Source organism: Phasianus colchicus, chromosome Z (assembly GCF_987193195.1).
Source record: "Phasianus colchicus chromosome Z, bPhaCol1.hap1.1, whole genome shotgun sequence".
Taxonomy (NCBI): Eukaryota; Metazoa; Chordata; class Aves; order Galliformes; family Phasianidae; genus Phasianus; species Phasianus colchicus.
Window position 1 is genome coordinate 58,322,788 of NC_143476.1, and position 23,230 is coordinate 58,346,017.

The window sequence follows — 23,230 nt, forward strand, 5'->3', positions numbered from 1 at the left end:
TAACTTTTGATGTACGTAAATAAAGATGGGCCAGTAATGGCTGTACACCACTAAAACGTATGTTTTTAGTGATATACTAGAAGTCTAAGGGGCAGTGAGATTTATGCTTTTTGTGAAGGACTGCCACTTTAAATAATCAGATGAAAGGTAATGATGCTTTTTCAAGTAATGCTTGATGAGGAAAACTTACTATATGCAGTGACTCACATTGTTTGTAAATGTGAGTGGCTTGGGTTATATTGCTTAGTTTACCTCACTTTAAGAGAAACAAAACTCTGCTGCAGTGCATCTGCTGGGTACTGCTTTAAAAGATATTTTTCAGAAGGATAACTTAGTTTGACTTCCGAGGACACAGTCTTTCCTCACCCACTTTGTACTGTATGACTTAATACTTCTTTGGTGTTGTTTTGACATAGTGTTTTGTGAAGAGATCTTGTAAGTGTGTGACAGTGCCATTTGCTTTTTTCCATATCAAAGCATTGAGTAGATGATACTTTGGTCTAATCTACTGCCAGTGTGAAGGGCAACTTGATACGGAATCACAGAATTGCTGGGTTGGAAGCAACCTCAAGAGATTGAGTCCAACTCCCTGCTTAAGCAGGCACCCTCCAATAGGTTGTACAGGTAGGTGTCCAGATAGGTCTTGAATGTCTCCATAGAAGGAGATTCTACAGCCTCCTTTGGTGACCTGTGCCATTGCTTCATCATCCTTACTTCGTCTTCATGATTGTATGGAACTTCCTATGTTCAAGTTTTAGGCCATTACTCCTTGTCCTGTTGCTACGCAACACTAGGAAGAGCCTGGCTTCATCATTTGCCTACCACCTCTGGTCAGATATATGTATACATAAACATGAATCAGATCTCCCCTCAGTTGTCTTTTCCCCAGGCTGAACAGACTGAGGTTACTCAGTCTTTACTCCGACAGGAGATGCTCCAGGTCCTTTATCATGTTTGTGGCCCTCTGCTGAATCCTTCTAGAAGATTCCTATCTTTTTCTGTACTGGGGAGCCCAGATCTGGACACAATATTTTAAATGCGGCTTGACCAGGGCAGAGTAAAGGGGGAGGATTACCTCCCTCAACCTGCTGGCCATGCTCTTTAATGTGCTTCGAGGTACTGGGTACCGTTGGCCTGCTTTGCCAACATGCCAAGGGCACACTGCTGGCTAATGGCCAGCCTATTGTCCACAAGAACACCCAGGTCCTTCTCTGCAGAGGTTCTCTCCGGCAGGTCATTCCCCAATCCGTGTACTGATGTCTTCAGTTATTACTCTCCACATGCAAGGCTGTGCTTACTCTTACTGAACCTCATCAGGTTCCTCCCTGCCCTCCTCTCTAGTTTGTCCAGGTCCTGCTGAATGGCAACGCCTTCTTCTGGTGTGTCAGCCACTCATCACAGCTTTGTATCATTAGCAAACTTGCTGAGATTGTTCTTTATCCTTTCATCCAGATCATTCATGAAGACGTTGAACAAGACCAGACCCAGCACCTATTCCTGGGGGATGCTGCTAGTAACAGGCCTCCAACCAGACTCCGTGTCATTGATGATAGCCCTCTTAGCTCTGCCAGTCCTCAGTCCACCTCACCGTCAACTCATCTATCTCATGCTTTCTAGGATGTTGTGAGAGATGCTGTTTAACACTTTGCTACAGTCAAGGTAGACTACATCCACTGCTCTCCCGACATCTACCCAGCCAGTGTTGACATTACAAAAGGCTACCAGGTTCATCATGTGTGATTTCTCGTTAGTGAATGCATGTTGACTAATCTTAATAACTTTCTTCTCTTCCAATTGTTTGGAGAGGGTATCCAGAACAAGTTCCATCACCTTTCTAGAGTTGGAGGTGAGGCTGACTGGCTTGTAGTTTCCTGGATCCTCTTTCTTGCCCTTTTTGAAGACTGGAGTAACATTGGCTATCCTCCAGTCTTCAGGCACCTCCCCCATTTGCCAAGACCTTTCAAAGATTATCAGTAAGGGAGTGATTCAGCAGCCTCCTCTGCCAGCTCCCTCAGCACACATGGGTGCATCCCATCATGCCCCATGGATTTGTATACACTGATTTTGGCTAAACGCTCTCTGACCAGATCCTTGACCAACAGGGAGTCTTTCTTTACCTGGACTGTCTTTCTTAACTCCAGGTTTGAGATTTCCTGAGGGGAAGTCTTTGTAATGACTGAAGCAAAGAAAGCATTGAGAATCTCCATCTTCTCAGTGTTCCCTGTTACCAGGGCACCCACTTCATTTTGTAGGGGACCCACATTTTCCCTAGTCTTTTTACTGTTGACGTGTTTAAAAAACAAAAACAAAAACCTTTCTTGTTATCCTTTACCTCTTCTGCAAGGTTTAGTTCCAAGCAGGCATTAGCCCTCCTTGTTGCATTCCTACAGGCCCTGGCAACATTTTTGTGTTCTTCCTAGATGTACAGACTGTTTTTCTGCATTTCATGGACCTTCTTTCCTTTTAGTTTATCCATGAGTTCCTTGTTCATTCATACAGGCCTCTTGTCACCTTTCCCGTTTCTTACTCTTAAGAATGCACTGATCTTGAGATTGGAGGAAGTGGTGTTTAAGTGTCAGTCAGCTCTAATGGGCCCCCTTACCTTCTAATGCTCTAACCCAAAGGATGCCTCCAACTAGATCTCTGAAGAAGTCGAAGTCAGCTCTCCTGAAATCCAGGACAGCAACCCTTAATGCTTTGCTTCTTCCAAACTTTCTTAACTAGGCTTCCAAATTTTCTCTTAAAATTGAGCATAAATGCTCATGCTGTGTATTTCCCACTCAGTTCTCCTATATAAGTAACTTAGTAACATAAAATTGTGGCTGTATTGATAACAGATGATTTTGTCAGACTTAAACTTGAAGTGCTCTTGTATACATATTTTTCTACTGTGTGCTAAATGCTGTTGGAACAGTATTTTCTATCAGTTAATTGAACATTTCACAGCTATCAAAATTGGAAATAACATTTTATTACTTTTTTAATACATGCAGATACTTTTGGGGCAGTATTTCTGTTAGTTAATTGAACATTACACAATGTTAACCAATACAATTTTTTTTTCCTACAGATAAAGAGGAGTTGAATGAGAAGCTGAGCACAAAGGAACCACCATCGTTATTGTAAAACTTGTAAAACATACGAACAATGATAGTATTAAATTTATGATGCACTTGAGCGCTTCATAATTTCTCCAAGCACTGTCCAGATGATAAGTTGCACTCCTATTTCTTGCCAAGCCTGTGTGCCAGATTTCTTGTCAGTGTCAGTTGCTTGCCTTGGTCCCTTGCGTTTCAAGTCATCTATAGTAATTTTCTGCGAGCAACTCAAAACTTATGTACAAAATTATATATTCCTTTGTAAACACAGCTTTGAAAATAGCAGATGTTGAGGATGTTGTTTTTCCACTTTCTAAAATTACATAAAGTCTCAAAGGAAAAATCGCAAAATATTTGGTGTCTCTATCCTGCCCCTTTAAAATAGTAAATTATTTGGTGCTCTGCCTATACTGGATTTTCTTCTCTTGAAACATATGGCCAAATATTATCATCAGTTTTCAGTGTTGATAAAGACCCTTTTCTTTAATAAATTTCTCCCACCGAAGTGGAATTTTTAGTACATTTCCTTTAGGCTTTGTACTAAAATTTCAAATTGAGGTTTCAAACTATGATTTCTGGTAGGGTTAATGCTATTTTATTTTCAGACTGTAGATGTTCCCTAGTAGATTTATATAAATCTGTACACTATGCGTAATGTATACATTTATGTTCATGACACTGCAGTGTAACTGACAATAACATTATGACAGTCCATTTCCATGTCGATATAGTTGTGGTTGAACAGCTCGAGACTACAGCTATCAGCTGTCTGAAATAGGCTTGCTGTGTTGCTTGCAGACCTGAGTCTAGAGCTTGGTGGTGGTGACTTCACAAAGGCTTCCTAGGAAACTGACCCAAGTACTTGTGCCCTGGTCAGAAAATGCTTGAAAGCAGGAACCACAGAGCTCTGGTCTGCTGGCAGAGGAGCTTGGTCATGCAAGCCAGGGAAGGAGCTGATCAGTTCAGATATGATCTGACAGTATGATCTGCTTCTCAAAGTTCCTAGATTTTTTTGACATTATTGTTTCAAGGGATTGCTGCTGAAGAGGTTTTCTGCTCTAGAGCATCTGTGGGAAAGACCTGATCCATAACTTTTTCTTACCAAACATGCGTCCAGAGTCGCCTGTGCCTTTGCACTCAGTGCCATCCTTGAAGACATGCGTTTGTCAACTGTGCTCCTGTGGGTATGTAAGAATAAGGGGGAAGGAACTTGGAACGGGTTCCCTGCTAGCAAGATACACTACTCATTAGTGCTACAGATATTATTCACTGCTCTTTAATTATAAATACTTTTTTCCATATGGGATGTACTGAATGAGTTAGTTCTTGGTTTTCTTCTTTCTTTTTCATAGAAGTATACAAATGGCAAGGAGACTTCCCATGTTTCTTTTTACGTGGATTGCCTCTCTAAGAGGAGAGCATTTAACTTTTTGGCCACAAATCTGCTTTCAAATACATCTTTCAAATACGTGTTACTAACTTTGAGTGCTTTAAATTAGTGAAAGTGATCCTTCCTCTGTAAATGTGCAAATTATGAAAAATGTGAGAACTTTGCAAATAGATGAGACTACTGAAAACAGCTAGATTTGTTAGTACTTGTGTCTTTTGAATGTATGCAAACTCTTGAATGCAATAAGTAGCTTCAGGCCCTCTGACATAAGATCCATCTTTTCATGTTTGCAAGTTAAAAAAAAAAAAAAAAAAAGATGAAGTGGGAAAAAATATTGACTCATAACTTAATTTGTTTTAAAGCTGTAAAATTACAAAGAAGGAATGTATAAGATGCCGATACAGAGTTCATGTCAGATTGGAATGTATTACACATAATGAATAAGAAATGAATAATAAATACATGTACTCCAAAAAGAAAAGTATTTTTTGTTACCAAGCTGCATTTTAAAGTATTTTTATTTGTCTTATTTGTAAGATGCAAGTGCTTCTGTTCCTTCCATTCTTCATTCTGTATGCATTATTCCTTTACTTGATAAATGGTTGTATTTGACTTTGAGACCCGTGTTAAAGAAAGGCAACAGAGATTTGATTATTCACAGAATCGTAGGGGTTGGAAGGGACCTCTAGAGATCATCGAGTCCAACCCCCCTGCCAAAGCAGGCTCCCTACACCAGATCGCACAGGTAGGTGTCCAGGCGGGTCTTGAATATCTCCAGAGAAGGAGACTCCACCACCTCCCTGGGCAGCCTGTTCCAGTGCTCCGTCACCCTCACCGTAAAGAAGTTCTTGCGCACATTGGTGCAGAACTTCCTGTGCTCCAGCTTCTGGCCATTTCCCCTTGTCCTGTCTCCACACACTGCTGAAAACAGTCTGGCCTCGCCACTGTGCCCCCCACACCTTAGATATTTATAGACCTGGATCAGGTCCCCTCTCAGTCTTCTCAAGGCTAAACAGACCCAGCTCACTTAGCCTTTCTTCATAGGGGAGATGCTCCAGGCCCTTCACCATCTTTGTGGCTCTCCGCTGGACTCTTTCCAAGAGATCCCTGTCTTTTTTGTACTGGGGAGCCCAGAACTGGACACAGTACTCCAGATGAGGCCTTACCAGGGCAGAGTAGAGGGGGAAGATCATCTCCCTCAACCTGCTGGCCACGCTCTTTTTAATGCACCCCAGAATGCCATTGGCCTTTTTGGCCACAAGGGCACACTGCTGGCTCATGGCCAACCTGTCGTCCACCAGGACACCCAGGTCCCTCTCCACAGAGCTCCTCTCCAGCAGGTCATCCCCCATCCTGTACTGGTGCATGTAATTATTCCTCCCTAGGTGCAAGACTGTTAGTGGGTTTTGGTATCAAGGACCTAAACTTAAAGCATTCTGATCTAGATTGAAAAGGATCCTTTACTCTATCCAAATAATGTATACGTTTACTTTTGAGACACTTAATCTTTCAGAAGCTACAGAAGCTGCTGGGATAGATGTTTTGCAAGAGCAGCTAAATAGGATGTAGATAATATCTTGGCTGTGGCCTGTCTTACAAAAAATCCAACCAGAATGTGGGTTGCTGCCACGTTGGCAGTTCTGAATTAAGAAGTAATGGCAAAGAATATGGTGCATGGAATTAGATCATCACAGAAATTAAAAAAATTTCAGTATCTCAGTACTCAGTGCTGATGAGGCTGTACCTTGAGTACTGTGTTCAGTTTTGGGCCCGTCAGTACAAGAAAGACATTGAGGCCTTGGAGTGTGTCCAGAGAAGGGCGACAAAGCTGGTGAGGGGTCTGGAGCACAGATCTCACGAGAAGAGATGAGGGAACTGGGATTGTTCAGACTGCAGAAGAGGAGGCTCAGGGGTGACCTTTCTCTCTTGAACAACCTAAAGGGAGATTGTGTTGAGGTGGGGGTTGGCCTATTTTCCCATGTACAATAGGACTAAAGGGAATGGCCTCAAGGTGCACCAGGGGAGATTCAGGCTGGATGTTAGGGAATAGTACCTGTCTGAAGGAGTGATCAGGTGCTGGAACGGGCTGTCTGGAAGATGGTGGAGTCACCATCCCTGCAAGATGGTGATTACCAAGGTCTTATCAGTAAAGACCAAGAGCAGTTTTACTCAACATATGTCTATAAACATTGTTTTTCAAATAGTGGGGATTGCTAATTGTCAGCAAATCTGACTTCATCAATTTATAGTTTATCATTTTGGCAAAATTTTCTTTCTTTTTGTGGGTAGCTATGAGAGCAAAAATAATCTGTTATTTCAAAATTTCTGTTTACTGAATGGTAAAGCAAATGGATCAAGAAGAGTTTTATTGGTGTTAGACATTCTGATGGTTTCTGAACATGGCAACGTAGAAGCATAGCATTCTGGAAAATGGAATAAAATATTAAAGCCTTAAGTTTCTAAAGGAGGAAACTGAGGATAGATCAACAAATATCAAAGAAAATTAGCATCATTAGGTTGCTTGAAAATAAATTCATGACCATTTAACAGCTGTACCTTCTAATGAGAGAAGCTGGTCATTCTCTTAATCCTCCAATCTGACTCACAGAGTCTTTCTACTAAAAATAAGTTCAGTTTACAACAGCACAGATAACTGCTCTTGGCAGGGTTTTGAAGATAGGTACTGTACATATGTTGGCTTTTTTAAGTCAGCTAGGAACTTGCGGTCTTCAATCAATTTTCAATTTCCTTTCTAGAATCCATTCTTTGCCTGAAAAGGCTATGGCAAAGCATGCTTGTGAGTGCACCAGGAAGTCTGTATTCCCTTAAGGAAAAGAATGACTGTACTGCATCTGAGTACTGTATTTTTTTTGTGAGACTTGTAACCATCTGCAAATTATGTGTTTGCCTTTTTGTTATGTGTTTTGCCAGTGTATTTTTCAGACCTGAGTTTTGTACCCCTGGCAATACTTGCCACAGCTGAACTGTGGCAGTAGTGTCTTTTTCTGCAACCATGTTGTTGTAGATATTTGAAATAGTGGCTCTCTAAGTTACAGTTTAATGTGTGAATCAATCTCTTCTTGTGATCTAGCCATGATAGATTGGTTGGATTTAAATAGTCTAAAGATTTGCAAATTGTTGATATCTTTCTGCTGGATGCTCTAAGCCTCTAAACTAATGTACCAGTGTCCTTAAATATAGCTGTCCCACCTATCTTCCCTCTCTCAGTTTAGATATAGTGTGATGAGGTGCTTGCTGCTCCTTATTGCATATATGGAAAGAAATGACTTGGAGCTGTGAATTTCCCCTTGGAGTCACTACACTGGTTTCTTGTATCCCAGGATGTGACATACTGTCAGGAGCATTTCTGAGCTGCATACACTTAATGCAAGGAACTGGCAAGATTCAAGACTAAGTGATAGGAGAAGTGAGTAGAGTGCACACATTTATATTCTTGGCTTGGTTAACATAACCTTGTTTTGACTGTTCAGTATTGAATTCCACTTCTCCTAATTTTTGTTTTTTGTCTTTTCAACTTACAGAGAATGTAAATAGGTGTCTTTTGAAGCATATCTTATTATTGCTGGATTGCTCTGTTTTTACAAGTAGAATAATAGCTACTACTTACTGCTGCAGACACTTTGTTCCTCTGGCAGACTGTTCAGATTATTCTAGATCTGGCACAGTGAAAGGGGATTTGTGAAAAGGATCCTTATTCTGTGAGATCACTGTTTTGTGATCTCACAGGAGACAATTCTAAACAGCTTGCTTCTCTCAAAGTAATTCTACTGCATGAGTCATGTCCCATCTGCTTACCATAAGATAAAAGCCCAAGATAATGGGAGCTTGCAAGTACTGATTGTTTTTGCCCCTTGTTTTGTTAATATTCTAAATTTTTCACCAGAAGATGGCAGCAGGTTAACGTTAGTCACAAATATTTCGACTGCTTACTGTTGGATAAATACAGAGATACTTTGCTAAATATTTGGAACCAAATAATTTACCATAGGCCGCAGCATGAAAACGGACATTTCAAAGTTCTGCATGTCAAGCAGTTTTGTGGCTTTGTAGGTCTGGCTGCGCCTGGTCTGCCAGTCCTCTGCAAGTGTTGGCTTTTGTTCCTAAACCTCAGTGTTAGGGTTTCACTTGGTGGCCTTTTAAGAGCATTTATTTTGGAAGAAAAATCAAAGGAGGTAGAGCTGATGCTTAAATTAGTTTGCATTTATTGTATATTGCCTTTTAGTTCAGGAAAATGTTTCATTCTCTTCCTAGAATTAATTTGCTTGGCAATATACTTCAGTTAAATATGGGTGACATTTTCTGTGGCAAAAGGCATCAGTTCCAGTTCTTTCTCCACTTCTCCTATTGTATGGTTCAGAAAGAATTTTTGTTTTCAATGAGAAGACTAAGTAAATATTGACTGAAAAATATGCAGTTCAGTAGCCCTCGCAGATATTTTGTGGAAAATAATCTGTGGTGGCCAGAAAAACAAAACTGTGGGTCTTTTGTTGTTGTTGTTATTTTTCCCCTTGTAGCAATAAATGAATTATTATTGTAGTAAATATTCATAGATATATAATAGTTTGGGTTGGAAAGGACCTTTAACAATCATGTAATCCAATCTTGCTGCTGTCAGCAGACATCTCTCACTACATCACAGGGCATCCAACCTGGCCATGAACACATGCAAGGGTGGGGCATCCACAGCTTCTCTTTTTCACAGCAACCTTTTTCAGAGTCTCATCACCCTTTGAGTAAAAAACTTCTTCCTCATATCTAACATATATCTCCCTTCTTACGGTTTAAAACCATTACTGCTTGCCCTACATGTCCTTGTAAAATGTCTCTCTAGTTTTCTTATAAGCCCCCTTAAAGTGTTGAAAGGCTGCAAAAAGATATCTCCAGAACCTTCTCTTCCTCAGCCTGAACAACCTCAACTTCTCTGCAGTGCTGCTTTCAACCCATTCATCACCCAGCTGGTACTGATTGGGATTACCCTGACCCAGGTACAGCACCTTGTCCTTGGCTTTGTTGAACTTCATGAAGTTCAAGCGGGTCCACTTCTCAGGCCTGTCCAGGTCCCTTTGAATGGCCACCCTTCATTCTATCCTTTCAACTGCAGTACTCAGCTTGGTGTCATCCACAAATTTGCTGAGGATGCACTTTGAGCCCACTGTCTAGATTGTTGATAAAGATGTTAAACAGCACTGGTGGATCCTGAAGGGATATTGCTCATCGCTGATCTCCACTTGGAAGTTGAGCCATTCACCAGGAATTTTGTGATGTAGCCATCCAGCCAATTCCTAATCTACTGAACAGTCCAACCTTCAAACCCATCTCTTTCCAATTTAGAGACAAGAATGTTCTGTGGGATGATGTCAGAACCTTACAGAAGTTGAGGTAGGTGACATCAATTCCTTTTTTCTCTTGTCCTCTGATATAGTCACTCCATCATAACAGTCCGCTGGATTCTAGTAACTTCTCTGCTGTTCCTGCTCCCAGCATGTTTCTCACATCTCTTGGTGCATCGGAGAGCATCTGCTAGCATCTGCTTTCAGCTTGTAGCTTCTTTCCCTCCTCTTATTTGCCTGTTGCAGAGTCTTTTATGATGGGAAAGCTACTGAACCATGTTTTCAACTTCAGTGAACGACTTGAAGGGAGGTTGTGGTGAAGAAGGGTTTGGCCTTTCTCCCAGGCAACAAACAGGACTACATTAGATGTAATCAAGATAGTTATAAAGAGTGCTTCTGGGTGAGCTTCATTTTCCTTGTGACAGCTGTGAACCTACTGTCTATGAAAAGACTTGTGATGATCTAAGGTTTCCAGACTTCCATTTTGAGTAATAGCTACTCATTTTTGAAGAGAAAAGTGATTTGGATTTGATGTGGACAACCTGTTAACAATTATTTTACTTCAAACTTAAACAGAACTCATTCTGCATTTACAGCTGCCAACACTGCACTCCATCTCTTTCAACAGGTGAGAGGGCAACTTTCACTTTCAGACACTTTCCCTAATGACTATTCAGGAAAGAGACAACAAGATTGTCCTACATATCTTGCACAGGGCTGAACATGAAGAACAAAGGGAAAATGTTTATCTTCTTCTTCGGAGACTTTAGCCTCTACCTTTTCTCGGCCAGGCCCATCAGTGGGGCAGGAACTGCTGTATAGGACTGATCTGTCCCGTCATGAAGAGGACCAAGGCCTATTTCACACAACCACAAGGAAGCAGTGCAAGCTTGCAGTCAGGATTTGAAGTGTTTTGCAGCTTGACTAGGTCTTTGAGTTGGAAAGATGCAGTATTTCCAGTGCTCATTCTTTCTTTGACATAAAATGATCTGGCAAGGCAAAAGAAAAAGAGCAAGATGCCATTTTCCCTTCCTTTCCAAAGGGAAAGTGATGTGACATGACCTAGCGCTGGTGGTTCCTATCCTTGCTCTTCTTGGCTCTGCATCTGAGCTCCCAAGGGGACTATATGTCCTAGGGAACAGGAGGATGGCCTGGAAGGCATATGTAGTGCCACTGCACTCATGTTTTTAATTTGCTCTGTGGCATGATATTTGCTCTCTATTCTGGCCAAAACCAAATGCAGTGCTGGGCACTGCACTTCTTGCCATGTTTTTTGGAAAGCCTAGAATACTGGCAAGGCAGGTGACTGTTTCTTTTAACAGCCAAAATTTGCCTGCACTTCTGTTTCTTCTTTTTCTACAGTTTATTTTGCCAGACTATATTGCTGTATTGCTAACCAGGCTTTTCCTTATTTCAGATTGTAAATTTAATGCAAGAGTAGAGATGGTGGAAAACTGCCTTCTCGGAGTGAGAAACAAATTTAATGTAGGAGTGAGTGAGTTGTAAATCTCCTCCTCCTCTCATTACCCCTTTCATTCTTGGCTTGCATTTAGAAAATAGAAAACTCCCTGGTGTGATAAGGCCTTGGAGAGGAGTCTCGATAGATTGGAGCACTGAGGAATAAAAAATAGCATGAAGTTCAACAAAGGAAAATATCAGGTTCTGCACCTGGGGTGGAGCAGTGCCAGACACAGGCACAGACTGGAAGATGAGTGGCTGGAGAGCAGCTCAGCAGAAAAGGATCTGGGAGTCAGTGACATCAGGCTCAGCAAGAACCAGCAGAGTGCCCTGGCAGCCAAGAGGGCAAGTTGAATTTTGGGATGCATTAGTTACAGCACAGCCAGACAAAACAGGGGATTCTCCTGCTCCGTCTAGAGTTGGTGCAGCTTCACCTTGAATATAACTTGTAGTTTTGTGCTCCACGATATAAAAAGGATGTCAGTGTTCTTGAAAGCATCCAGAGGAGGGCACCAGGGCAGGAAAGCTTGTCCAGTGAAGGGACTGAATGCACTAGAGTTGCTCAGTCTGAAGAAGAAGAGGCTGAGAAGTGACCTCAACATCTCTCTGCAGCAACCTGAGGATGGAAAGCAGAGAGAGGTGCTGGGCTTGGCTCCTGGTTACAAATGACAAGATGCACAGAACTGGCAAAGTGTTGCCACAGGGGAGGTTTAGACATTTGGATTTTTTTTTTTTCTTTTTTTTTTTTTTTTTACCATGGAGGTGGTCAAACACTGGAACAGACTTTCTGGAGAGGTGGTTGATGCCCCATGCATCAGCATGCAAGTGGCATTTAAATAATGCCTTAATTAATTTTCTTCAGTCTCTTTCTCTGAAGAGCCTCGGCAGTTAGGCTAGATGACCTGTTTAAGTTGCTTCCAACTGAACTAGACTAATGACATGGATCAGAGCAAACAGATGTTGGAGATCTGGTTTTATCAGCACTCTTTATGCTTCCTGAGGGCTGGATCTGTTGGTGAAATCATGCTTTCAGAATATGTTCTGCGGAAGTATTCATTTTTACCGTGGCATTAAGCTCAGGTCCTGTTAAAAGAACACAGGAAGTTATTTTTCTCTTAAGTAAGTCCTCTTGTTGTACACCAGTTTAAATCTACTAACTGCAGAGGAATATTTCAATAATGTAAAAGGGAATTACCTGTAGAAGGTGTCACTTCAGCTCCTCTGAGTCTACAACAGTTTTTAAAGACCTCTCCAGATGCCTCTTTCTTAAAATTACTCTATTTTCTCAAGATCAAAGGAAGTTAATTTCCCTTTTTATAAAAAAGAAATGAACCAGTGGAATTATTTTTTCAAAAAGTAGTATTTCTAAAGCTTTGCACAGGGAGATCCCTGCCATTAAATGTAATTAGATGTGTTCTGGTTTAGAGCTGTGCATCCATCCCACAGAGCAGTGGTCACACCACCTTTGTGACTGGACTCTGACTCCTTCTGGCTTGCAGGAGAGTGCAGCGCTTCTTAGGCAGAGTGGCTGCAGAGGCTTGCTGACCTTCACATCTGAGTGTCCATGGCTGACTGAACAAAGAGCAAATGAAATTGGCTCCTTTAGGGTCACTCTAACTGTATTTTGTTACCGTCAAAAAGTTAGTGTTGTGGCACTCTTCTGGTGTAGTGTTCAGGAAAGAAAAGCAACATGAAGGGCATGGAACAGAATGATGGAACCAGAATAGCAGGCATTGGTTTGGATACAGTTGTCTTTGGCAGCTTTTGCAGTGTAACTTGGTCTTTTTCTGCCTCCGCTTGTAAAAATAAGACAGTGGTAACTCATTTTGGGGTGGGGCTGAGAGGTGAAGTGAGATCTACTGACAAAGAAGCTATGAGCAGAAATATAATAATGTCATGCAATGATAGAATGTCTTGGTTGGAGGGGACCCTAAAAGTCATCAAGCTCCAACCCCCACCATAGGCTAGTTCATTTCTGTTAGTAATCTTAATTCATAGATTCATCTGTAGTGTCTGTTTCTCTATGATCTCTCTTGCTTTTCCCCCTCTGTCTGCCACATCAGTGCTTATTTCCACTGCAATCATGAATTTTCAGCAGTGTGTGGAGTCAGGACAAGGGGAAACGGCTGCTTTGGCAGGGGGATTGGACTTGATGATCTCTGGAGGTCCCTTCCAACCCCTACAATTCTGTGATTCTGTGAATTATGGTTAGTTTACCAAATTGGGAAGGAGTTATTCAGTTTATGATGAACAAGAGCCTGCATGCAGTGTGTGTAAAAATCTGCACCAGTGGATGTGAGCCACATCTTTTTGCTTTGTATGTACTTCCATGTCAGACACCATTTTGTCCTACCACTCCTCTTCTGCTATCTGTCACACAGCAACAAGATGTAATGGAATATTGGTGCGAATACTGCTGCCATACCTCCAGTGTCTGCCTCTGGCATTGTGAGCCACTGTGGTAAAATAGGAAGCATTACTTTTGGAGCAGCCCTCGTAAATCGTGAAGTCCAAACTGCTAGAATAGTTATATCCATGAATTTTGTTCCTCGGTAGTGTGAACATGCAAGCAGACAACGTAAAATGTTACATCTGTACAACATCAATTTAGGAGGGAAGTTGCCTCCATTTGATACTTGCCTATCACACTTTTCTTAAAGATACTGTTTTATGGTCCGTAATAGCCATGAAATGCAGTTGTGCAGCTTGGTACTAAGTGGGTAAGTGGTCGTTCTTTTGTCTCTGTCTCTGCCACCCCAGTTAGAGTTCACTCGGCTGGTCTGCATCCTAAACACCTATACAACTCGTTGGCAAATATCTGTGGTAACAGTATTGACTTTAAACATCCAAGCAGCTTGCTTCCTCTAGGGAATTAATCTGTGGCTACAGGTTAATTCTATGAAGGCTGATCTGTAAATTGCTTATTTTTTAGATTATATGAAATACCTTTCTTGCTCTCTGTCTCAGACAAATATCAAGTGCGTGCCTCTACTTGATGTGTGGTAGTACTATACAATCTAAGATGTGAATGGGATCTGTGCTCCATCACTGCTGATTAGGTGCAGTGGGTGTGCAAGCACAGGGAAGGACTTCAGGAGATCATGCTGTAGAAACTTACAAAACCTATCATAAAGCATGATATGCAGTGATTGTGTTAATGTCCTGAAATCTGAGAGCTTTCAGGCATGAAGTAAGGATGGCATTTTAGTACTTTGTGACAGATCTAATTACACTATATCTGCTGTCTTGGTTGAGAGGGATAAGAAACTTAGTTCCCAATTGGAGAACACTGAGATCATTGTATTCGTTTTATGAGAGTTAAACCCATTACCACCCAAATATAGCATCCCTGTACATAGCTATCAACCTGTTTGCTATCAAGAGAGTATTCCAGTTTTAAAGAATACTTTTTCCACAAATAATTTATAATAATTATTTGTCTGATTGGATCTTTCTTTTGCTAATGCCTTGGGTCAGCTGCCAAAAGTAATGCAGCCACAAATGTTTAGTATGTGCTCTCACAATGACAGCTCCAGGAACTCTTGTAACTGAATTTTGGCATCAGTTTCTCTGTTCTTTCCTCCACGTAGATAGGATGAATGAATTCTGACAAAAAAATAATTATGCAGTCTACAATACTGCCTGCATTTGCACAGATTTTGTTTGAGATAATGTCTCGCTCCAGTTTATAGGAGGGAGAGGAGGTTCTTTGATATCTGTATACCCAGCGTGAGATTAAGAAACAACGGTTCAAATCTTGGCCCGACAAGTTTATTACAGATCTTAATCATGGAGATGGGGAAAGGGAGGACAGACACTATTATGAGTTAGGGTAATTGGGAAGGGAAGGAGGGCAATAGAAAAGATAGGAAAGAAAAAGCAAGGAGTATTTTGCCTTCACAGGATACAATGGCATCGTCCCCCAGTCTCCCATAGCAAGCTGGAGTTATGTGGTCACAGGCTAGATCTTCTGCCAGTAAACAGTCCTGAGCAATCTCTTCTGAAGGCAAACAGCTCCAAAGAAATGCTTTAAAATGTAAAATTGCCCACACAGTGATGCTGATTCCACACGGCAACACCCATCTCTCATCTCCCAGAGTCTTATCACAAGAAATACCTCAGAAAGCAAGCTTTGAGCCAAAAAGCAAAAAACAAACAAAAAACCAAAAAAACAAAGGATCCATACAGATAGTGATAGTCAGCAACTTTAAACTTCCTTTCTATTCTAAATATGACAACATGCATAACATTTTCTCATGAAATTTTCTCATTTTTCATGAGAAAATGTTATGCATGTTGTCATATTTAGAATAGAAAGGATATTCAAAGAATACATATATGAAAGAGGTAAAAATATATTTAACAAATTATCTCCTATGAATGTTCAAATATTAAAGTATGAGTAAGTCAACAAAGCCCTCTAAATTGTATTTATTATTACTAAAATCATATTGATTTCTCTTAAAGAAACACTAAAGCATTTGCTCATCAAGGATATTTGAGATGAGATTGTCAGGAAGATTGTATCAAAGCTTTTTTCTTGGTTTCAGATGCAGAAAGTAAGATAATGTAAGTAAAGGCAGGAGTCACTATGAGGATTATAGTGAGTTCAGCACAGAAGTTTACCTGGACTGGTGTACTGATGGACAGTTGGCTGAATATGAGCCAGCAGTGTGCCCAAGTGGCCAAGAAGGCCAATGGCATCCTGGCTTGTATCAGGAATGGTGTGGTGAGCAGGACTAAGGAAGTAATCCTGCCCCTGTACTCGGCACTGGTGAGGCCTCACCTTGAGTACTGTGTTCAGTTTTGGGCAGCTCAGTACAGAAAGGACATTGAGGTGCTGGAACAGGTCCACAGAAGGGCAACAAGGCATGTGAAGGGCTTGGAGAACATGCCCTACAAGGAGAGACTGAAGGAACTGGGGATGTTCAGTCTGGGGAAGAGGAGGCTGACGGAGACCTCATTGCTCTCTTCCGGAGCTTACAGCAAGAGCAGGATTGTTTTTTTCTCACTGGTGACAGGTGACAGGACGAGGGGAAATGGCCTCAAGTTGCGCCAGGGTAAGTTTAGGTTGGATATCAGGAAACACTTCTTTACAGAAAGGTTGGTTAAGCACTGGAATGAGCTCCCCATGGAGATGATTGAGTTATCATCCCTGGATGTGTTTAAAATCCGTTGGGATATGGTGCTCAGGGACATGATTTGGTGAAGGGTTGTTAGTTACGGTAGTATGGTTAGGTCATGGTTGGACTTGATGATCTTTGAGGTCTTTTCTAACCTGAGTGATTCTATGATTAAAAAGGATGACCACAATTAGTGCATGTGGCTTTTGAAAGGGACACAACCAACATCATATAATAGCAAAAAGCAAATTTTTGACTTCTTCCACCATATCAGCCTGCTTACTGACATCATAGGTTCCAGTGGTGGCATTCTGATGTGGGTGAAGTTGGTGGACCCTGAGTCTTTCATTCTTTTCCTGCCGTTAAGCACTGAACATCTACACATGGGTGTGTCTCTTTTTTTAAAGTTTTTACCTGAACTCACAGCAAAGACTAATGTACATGCAAATGTGTCAAATCTCTCTTCCTTCACTTATATTTGTTTGTAGGTTAATCACTGATCCATCTATTCTAACCGATTAACATAAGATGGGTGAATGTATGTGCAGAGAAACACACTGTGAAGTCTGGGATCCAGAGTTCAACATTCTATTATGAAACAAAGGAAAAAGCTTATGAGCTATGTGGAAATTCAGTTAACCTCCCAAAGGTGTCAGGTTGAAGTTTTGGTTTTGTTATGATCACAAGTTTGTAAAGCTTTTCTCCCCTGATCTCTAGTATTTATTGTCATTTACATTTTGTTTCAGAACAGCTCATTGCCTAAAAGCAGAACCTTGTGCATTCCATATACCCTGGCTACAATATGATTTCATTTTTTTCTGACACTATTATTGAATCCAGTACTTAAATGTGATATGCTTTCATACTTTGCAAATGGATACTCCTCTTCATAGACATCTACTTACTGTCCATCCATCTGTAATGCAGTCATATAGCCAGGCCTCTGATTTCATTTCCACTGCTTGGAAGAGATTTGCACAAATAAAGACTTGTGTTCAGTTATTTTCTTTGCTGTTGGTCATCATATCCCATATGGACATATCCCATTTCTTTGGTGCATTTTGATATTCCTGTTTTTCTTTGGATGGTATTACAGTTCCCACAAACAGGAGATTTCTATGATATTGATTTGGTCTAGTCACTTGTGGAAGCCAGAGAAGGTGCAAGAAGCAGATTATGTGATCAAGGGAGTGCTATCATATGTACTACTTACATGCTGGTCTGATCACCAGATTTGATTGCAAAGGAAAATCATATTCTCCTGAACGACAGTTCAGCCATTTATGAGTCCTGTGTTTTCTTCTTAAGTAGTAATACCACGGCATTCATGACCTCTGTGGCAGTAGTAATCCCCTGATAAATAATAAATAAATAACTGATAAAATTATTATGTTAATAATAGAAATCACCATTCCATCAGTACTTTCAGTACTCCATCACAATCACAGACATTTAAAAATCAGATATTTCTAAGAAGTTAATCTTGAGAAATTCATGTACTCCACAGTGTTCCTCCTCCATCTGTGCAGAGTGCTGTATTTCATCTACAGCTGAGAAAGAACTGTGTTGACTGGGGAGATCCTGGTTAATGCAGAAACTGAAATCAAATACTTTGGCTCTGGTCCTGTGCTCCAGGTTAACCATTAACCATTCTTAGCAAAAACAAGATTTTAACATGAGCTGATAAATTCTTAATGTATTGAATCTCAGCTTCTGATTAAATGAACCCAACTCCTTTGAAGACATGGGAGTGCAAGTTCATTTTCCTATTTGGGAGTTAAGTTTGTAGCTCTTGAAGGCTTCAAAATGTATTTTTATCTGATTTCCATCTTGCTTTGACTATCAGAGGTACTCTGAGCCATGCAGATGCAATGTGGAGATTGGTGTTAACTGCTTGGCTGCATTTTATGAGATGGAAACGAGCAGAATGGGCTGAAGATTTCTGTTTTGTGAGCCAAGAGTGGATGCTGTTTTTATGCACTGAAAGAATCTGTAGAGAAATATGAATTGCTAATCAACATATGATCTGCTGTCCACCAAATCTAACATCCTTAAATGTGGAGTAAACAGCTACACAGACAAACTACAAATATATCCTGTCTGTGGGACAGAAACACATGCTAGCCTGTGGCACCAAGTTACACTATCTCCTGTGAAAATAACTTCTGAATATATATATATATAGCTAATTCTGAATGTTTTGCCTTCCAGACCTTTTTCAGTCAGCACAGCTCAGTGTGTGTGTGATGTAACCAATTATGTTTGATTTATTTCTTTTTATTAAGCTTTTAAAAGTGCAGTTTCTGTCTTTTTGTCTTTATTTAATCCTTCCTCCAGGCTTGCATATGTTTTGTTAAATGCCGTTGAAATCTCCATAAATCTGAGATAGATCTTCAGAATTGGTAGGAGAACCAACCTACCACAGATCATAAGTGATCATCACAGTAATGTACTTTCAAGTCTTGGTTTGCTATTTTTTCTTGAGAATACAGAACTTATGTTGATGTTAATTTTTGCTTAGGAAAACTGTACCTAAAAATGTATTTTTGCAGCAATAGAGCTCTCTGAGATACAGGGAAGTGGGTACTGATTATTGACTTGGGAAAAAAAAACAATTCCTCAAGCCATGCTCTTTCACATGTTTGAAGCCTCACACATAACTACAAGATTTCTCCCATAACTCTTAGTCAGCCTACAAAACCTATGCCTTTCCTTATCGTGTTTGATTACAAATACTGTGCGGTCTAATGTGGTAGACCACAATAAAGAATGATTTCAACAGGATTCTTCAGAGAAGAATCAGCCAAAGAAGAAAAAAAATCTTAACAGTCAAGACTAGCAGTATCAAAGTATTGGTCTCAATGGCATTTAGAAGACAGGGTGCAGTTTTACAAATGCAAAACACCAGCAACTGTAAGGCAGCCTCCCATTTATTCAGCCACATAACAGTGACTTCGATACTGGAGAACTGTGTAGTTCTTTAATACATACTTGTTATGCCAGCAGGATTGGAAAAGTTTAGCAAACTCCAAGGTCTAGCATTCTTCCACTCCTTATTCTTAAGAGTCTCTGCTATTTACATCAATCTCTGGTAAAGTATTTCCAAGAATATCTTTCTGAATGCATAACTGAACCTTTCATTATGTGTATCATATACTGGTAGTGAGTTACCAAAGATGATCATATTCTGCTTGTACTCTGTTAGTGTTACTCTAATATCTGTGAGCATGTGTCACAATTTAATACAAAATAATGGCAAACAAAAGATTCAGATGTTCTTTTCTGCCATGTTAAGAGGGATTAATTTCTGGGAAAATTGCTTTTCCTAATAAGTAACTCTGAAACATTTCATTCTGATGCTGTTTCATGCTTGAAGTTCATCAGAGAAAGCAGGAATGTACCTAAAAAGTGAATGGTCAATTGAGGTGTAAAGCCATTTGTATTGCAAGATTATGCTGGTCCCTACTGAAGGCAAACTGTTTGGCAGCTGTGGTGTCTGCTGTGTGCTGGAGATCCTGGCATTTGTTCCGTCCAGGGCTTTTCGGGAGAACTCCAGCATTTGCATTGCCAGCATGTTTGCAAGTGGATAAATGTTGGTTCAGCAACATTTCCCTTTCTACTGCCGTGTGGTCTTCTGGAAAGGCACCTGGGTTACCCACCCTCATCATGCTGATCTGCAGGACCCTTACATCTTGCCAGTACCAACAGTGCTACAGAGGGAGGCTCAGTCCCTCAGGACACAGGATTCAGTGCTTACAGCACAGCCTGCTTACCATAGGCAAGAAGCTGCACAAAACCTCTGCTCCAAAATATTTGGAAACCTGTTGTTGCAAGAGCCCTTCCAAGCTCTGTGTATGTGGGTGAGCCATAATGTGGTACTACCTGATGATATTAATGAAGTGTCATTAAGTCTTGATTTGCAAAATGCTACTGCTGGCCAGTGTCTGTATATACAGCTCTTGGAAGGTGGTGAAAGAGGTGATATGATATGGCTATTTCTCCCACTGTGCTTGAGTGAATTCTGTCATAAAAAGCAGACATAAGGGCACTCTGCAAAGTCAAGCTTAAGACTTATATATTGTGTCACAGACTTTAAGAGAGTAGGTGTAGGAAAATGCACTTATGGGAAGTGTGTGAAGCCAGCAGACCTGAAGCAGAAAGTGCAGGCAGATCATTTTCCCTTGGAGGCTGAAGAATAATTCCTAGGAATTCTGAAAGACCAAAAATATGGCCGGAAAGAGACAGCGCAGATTGTGTTGGGAAGGTTTTTGTCACCAAGTGCTTTTCAGAGAGGTCGCAAGAACAGAAAGAAGCATGTTAGGTGCAAATGATTTCATGAGTGCAAATGATTAGATTCTTCTCTTCACCCTTCTGTTGACTCTCTTATTTATATAGAAGCCTTGTCCTCATACCCTAACACCTTAGGGTATTAAATGTGCTGCACCACAGCTTCTTCTGTTAGAAGTGACCTCTCACCAGAAGCAAGGATCATTCTGGTTCAATATAATGTTGATCTACTGAAGCTGATGGAACTACTTTGGCTCTAGTTCACTACAGGCTTTTTTTAAAAAAAGGGAAGGTTCTATAAAGTACTGAGAGAACAGTAAAAAGCAATAAGATGACGGAATTGTTCATATCATTATTCTAGCCTTTAGAGCAATTCCATAGGTGTTCAGAAGACTGATAAGTACATGCATATCAAAGTACAAACCTTGCAGAGAATTCTACAGGAGATACCTTTATGATACTCTGGCTGATCCTGGGGCAAATATAACTAGTCATAGCGATTCAGATCATAATATAATTCACATGTCTATTTTCCTGCAATTGTGCCTGTCAGAGCAGTACTCCCCAAACATGAGTGAATGGATATTCCCAACATATAACCCTTTTTTCTCATTTGTGAGCGCAGTATGAGTGCAAAGTAGGACAATAAACTAATGAGAAATGGAACAAAAGAAATGTTAAATTTAATTTCCAGTCCAGCACAAAACGAGGTACTTTGCTTTATCTCAGATTAATTTGCTTTTTTTCTTTGTCTAGGTGAACTTGTTTTTCTTAGGTTGTTTTTGTTGGCTTCACTGTCTTTTTTCACTGCAGGCTATTGGAGAAAGCAGAAACAATCCATTATTTTTGAAGGCTGTGCTTTTCCAGTTTGAATAATCAACGCTGTAGCAGTCATTCTAATACTCACCATTATTTTGTATTTGCAACCTGCAGTAGATTTACACAAGGCCTATTTAATCAGCTGTCATAAAAAGAAAGTGAGACGCTAAATTCTGTTCTACTTTTTCCCTTGCAGATGTCACCGTTGTCCACATCTGCTCACCAAGCCCTTTGAGAAGAGTGACAAGACATGTGCACTGTCAGAGTACATGGAGAAATATCCTCTTTATCCCAGCACTCTTCCCAGAGACTCTTTCAAACCAAAAGCAGAATATAAGACGGCAAAGACACCCATGGAAGGCACTTCAATGACAAAGTATGAGAAGTAGTGAATAAGAGTAAGGATTGTGCTTCGGAGAATATATGTGTGTGAGAGACGGGTAATTGAAAAAACAAAAATGATTGTCTCCAGAAAAAAGTGAAGACTTACGTGCTGGTGTACAAACACTGTAATTAGCTGTGATAGTGGAGGCAAGAGTCATTTTTCTTGCACTTCCCCAGGATTGAGATGTGATCTGACTGGAGGATACATGGAGCACAGTGGCAGAGTCATGATCTTGGAGTTTGTCCACGTTGTATTTTGGGTAAACTTTCAGAAAACAAATAGGAAAATTGCCTTGGAAACCACGGATCATACTAGAGGAACATTTTTCTTTTGTTCTGTGTTATGTATGAGACTTCGTATGTATAACCAGAATGAGTAGTTTTCAATAGGGCATGAATATGGTAAGGCCTGATGATTGGAAAGGGGCTATGGTGTGTTCTTCAAGGTTGGCTCTGTGGAGTGGAGGATGGCTGAAGGAAGGGTCACATCCCTCCCATTTACAAGAAAGGGAGCAAGGAGGACCCAGGGAACTACAGGCTGGTGAGTCTCACCTGTGTGCCTGGGAAGATCATGGAACAAATCATCCTGGATGACATGCTTGATAACACGGGGAATGAGTGTGTGATCTGAGACTGCCAGCACGGCTTCACCAGGGTAAAGTCATGCTTGACCAATCTGGTGGCCTTTTATGATGGAGTGATGGCATTGGTGGACAAGGGGAAGGCGATCGATGTCATATACCTGGACATGAGCAAGGCCTTTGACATGGTCCCCCACCACATCCTTATCTCCAAACTGGAGGGATGTGGATTTGATGGGTGGACCACTCGATGGATAAGAAACTGGTTGAAAGGCCACAGACAGAGAGGGTGGTCATCTATGGCTCTATGTCCAGGTGGAGGCCAGTAATGAGAGTTGTCCCCCAGGGTCTGTCTTGGGACTGGTGCTCTTTAACATCTTTATCAATGACATTGATGACAGAATCGATGCATCCTGAGCAAGTTTGCTGACAACACCGAGTGGTGCGGTTGACACGGTTGAAGGAAGGGATGCCATTCAGAGGGACCTTGAGAGGCTAGAAAGGTGGACCTGGGTGAACGTAATGAGGTTCAACACGGCAAAGTGCAGAGTTTTGCACTTGGGCTGGAGGAATCCCAGGCATCCCTACAGACTGGAAGGAGCGGTCCTCGAGAGCAGCCCTGCAGAGAAGGACCTGGGGGTCTTGATAGATGAAGCCATGAGCCAGCAGTGTGCCCTTGCGGCTTGGAAGGCAAATGGTATCCTGGTCTCCATCAAAAGAGGGGTGGCCAGCAGAGATA

At 41.0% G+C, this 23,230-nt stretch overlaps 2 protein-coding genes across 6 annotated transcripts in view; both read left to right on the forward strand.

The window, feature by feature from the left end:
• Positions 1 to 4,809, forward strand: part of HAUS6 (HAUS augmin like complex subunit 6) — a 19,061-nt gene extending 14,252 nt beyond the window's left edge. For 4 of the 5 annotated variants that reach the window (XM_090130631.1, XM_090130632.1, XM_031609996.2 and 1 more), the window contains one exon: positions 3,071 to 4,809. In XM_090130631.1, coding sequence (XP_089986757.1) covers positions 3,071 to 3,126 — 56 coding nt within the window. In that variant the 3' untranslated portion in view covers positions 3,127 to 4,809. Of the gene's footprint in view, positions 1 to 477; positions 625 to 3,070 lie in introns of all 5 variants that reach the window. The other variant, XR_016461443.1, reaches the window with a different exon arrangement.
• Positions 3,134 to 23,230, forward strand: part of SAXO1 (stabilizer of axonemal microtubules 1) — a 27,245-nt gene continuing 7,148 nt past the window's right edge. Inside the window, exons 1-2 of the mRNA XM_031609997.2 lie at positions 3,134 to 4,282; positions 21,723 to 21,902. Coding sequence (XP_031465857.2) covers positions 4,206 to 4,282; positions 21,723 to 21,902 — 257 coding nt within the window. The 5' untranslated portion in view covers positions 3,134 to 4,205. The remainder of the gene's footprint in view (positions 4,283 to 21,722; positions 21,903 to 23,230) is intronic.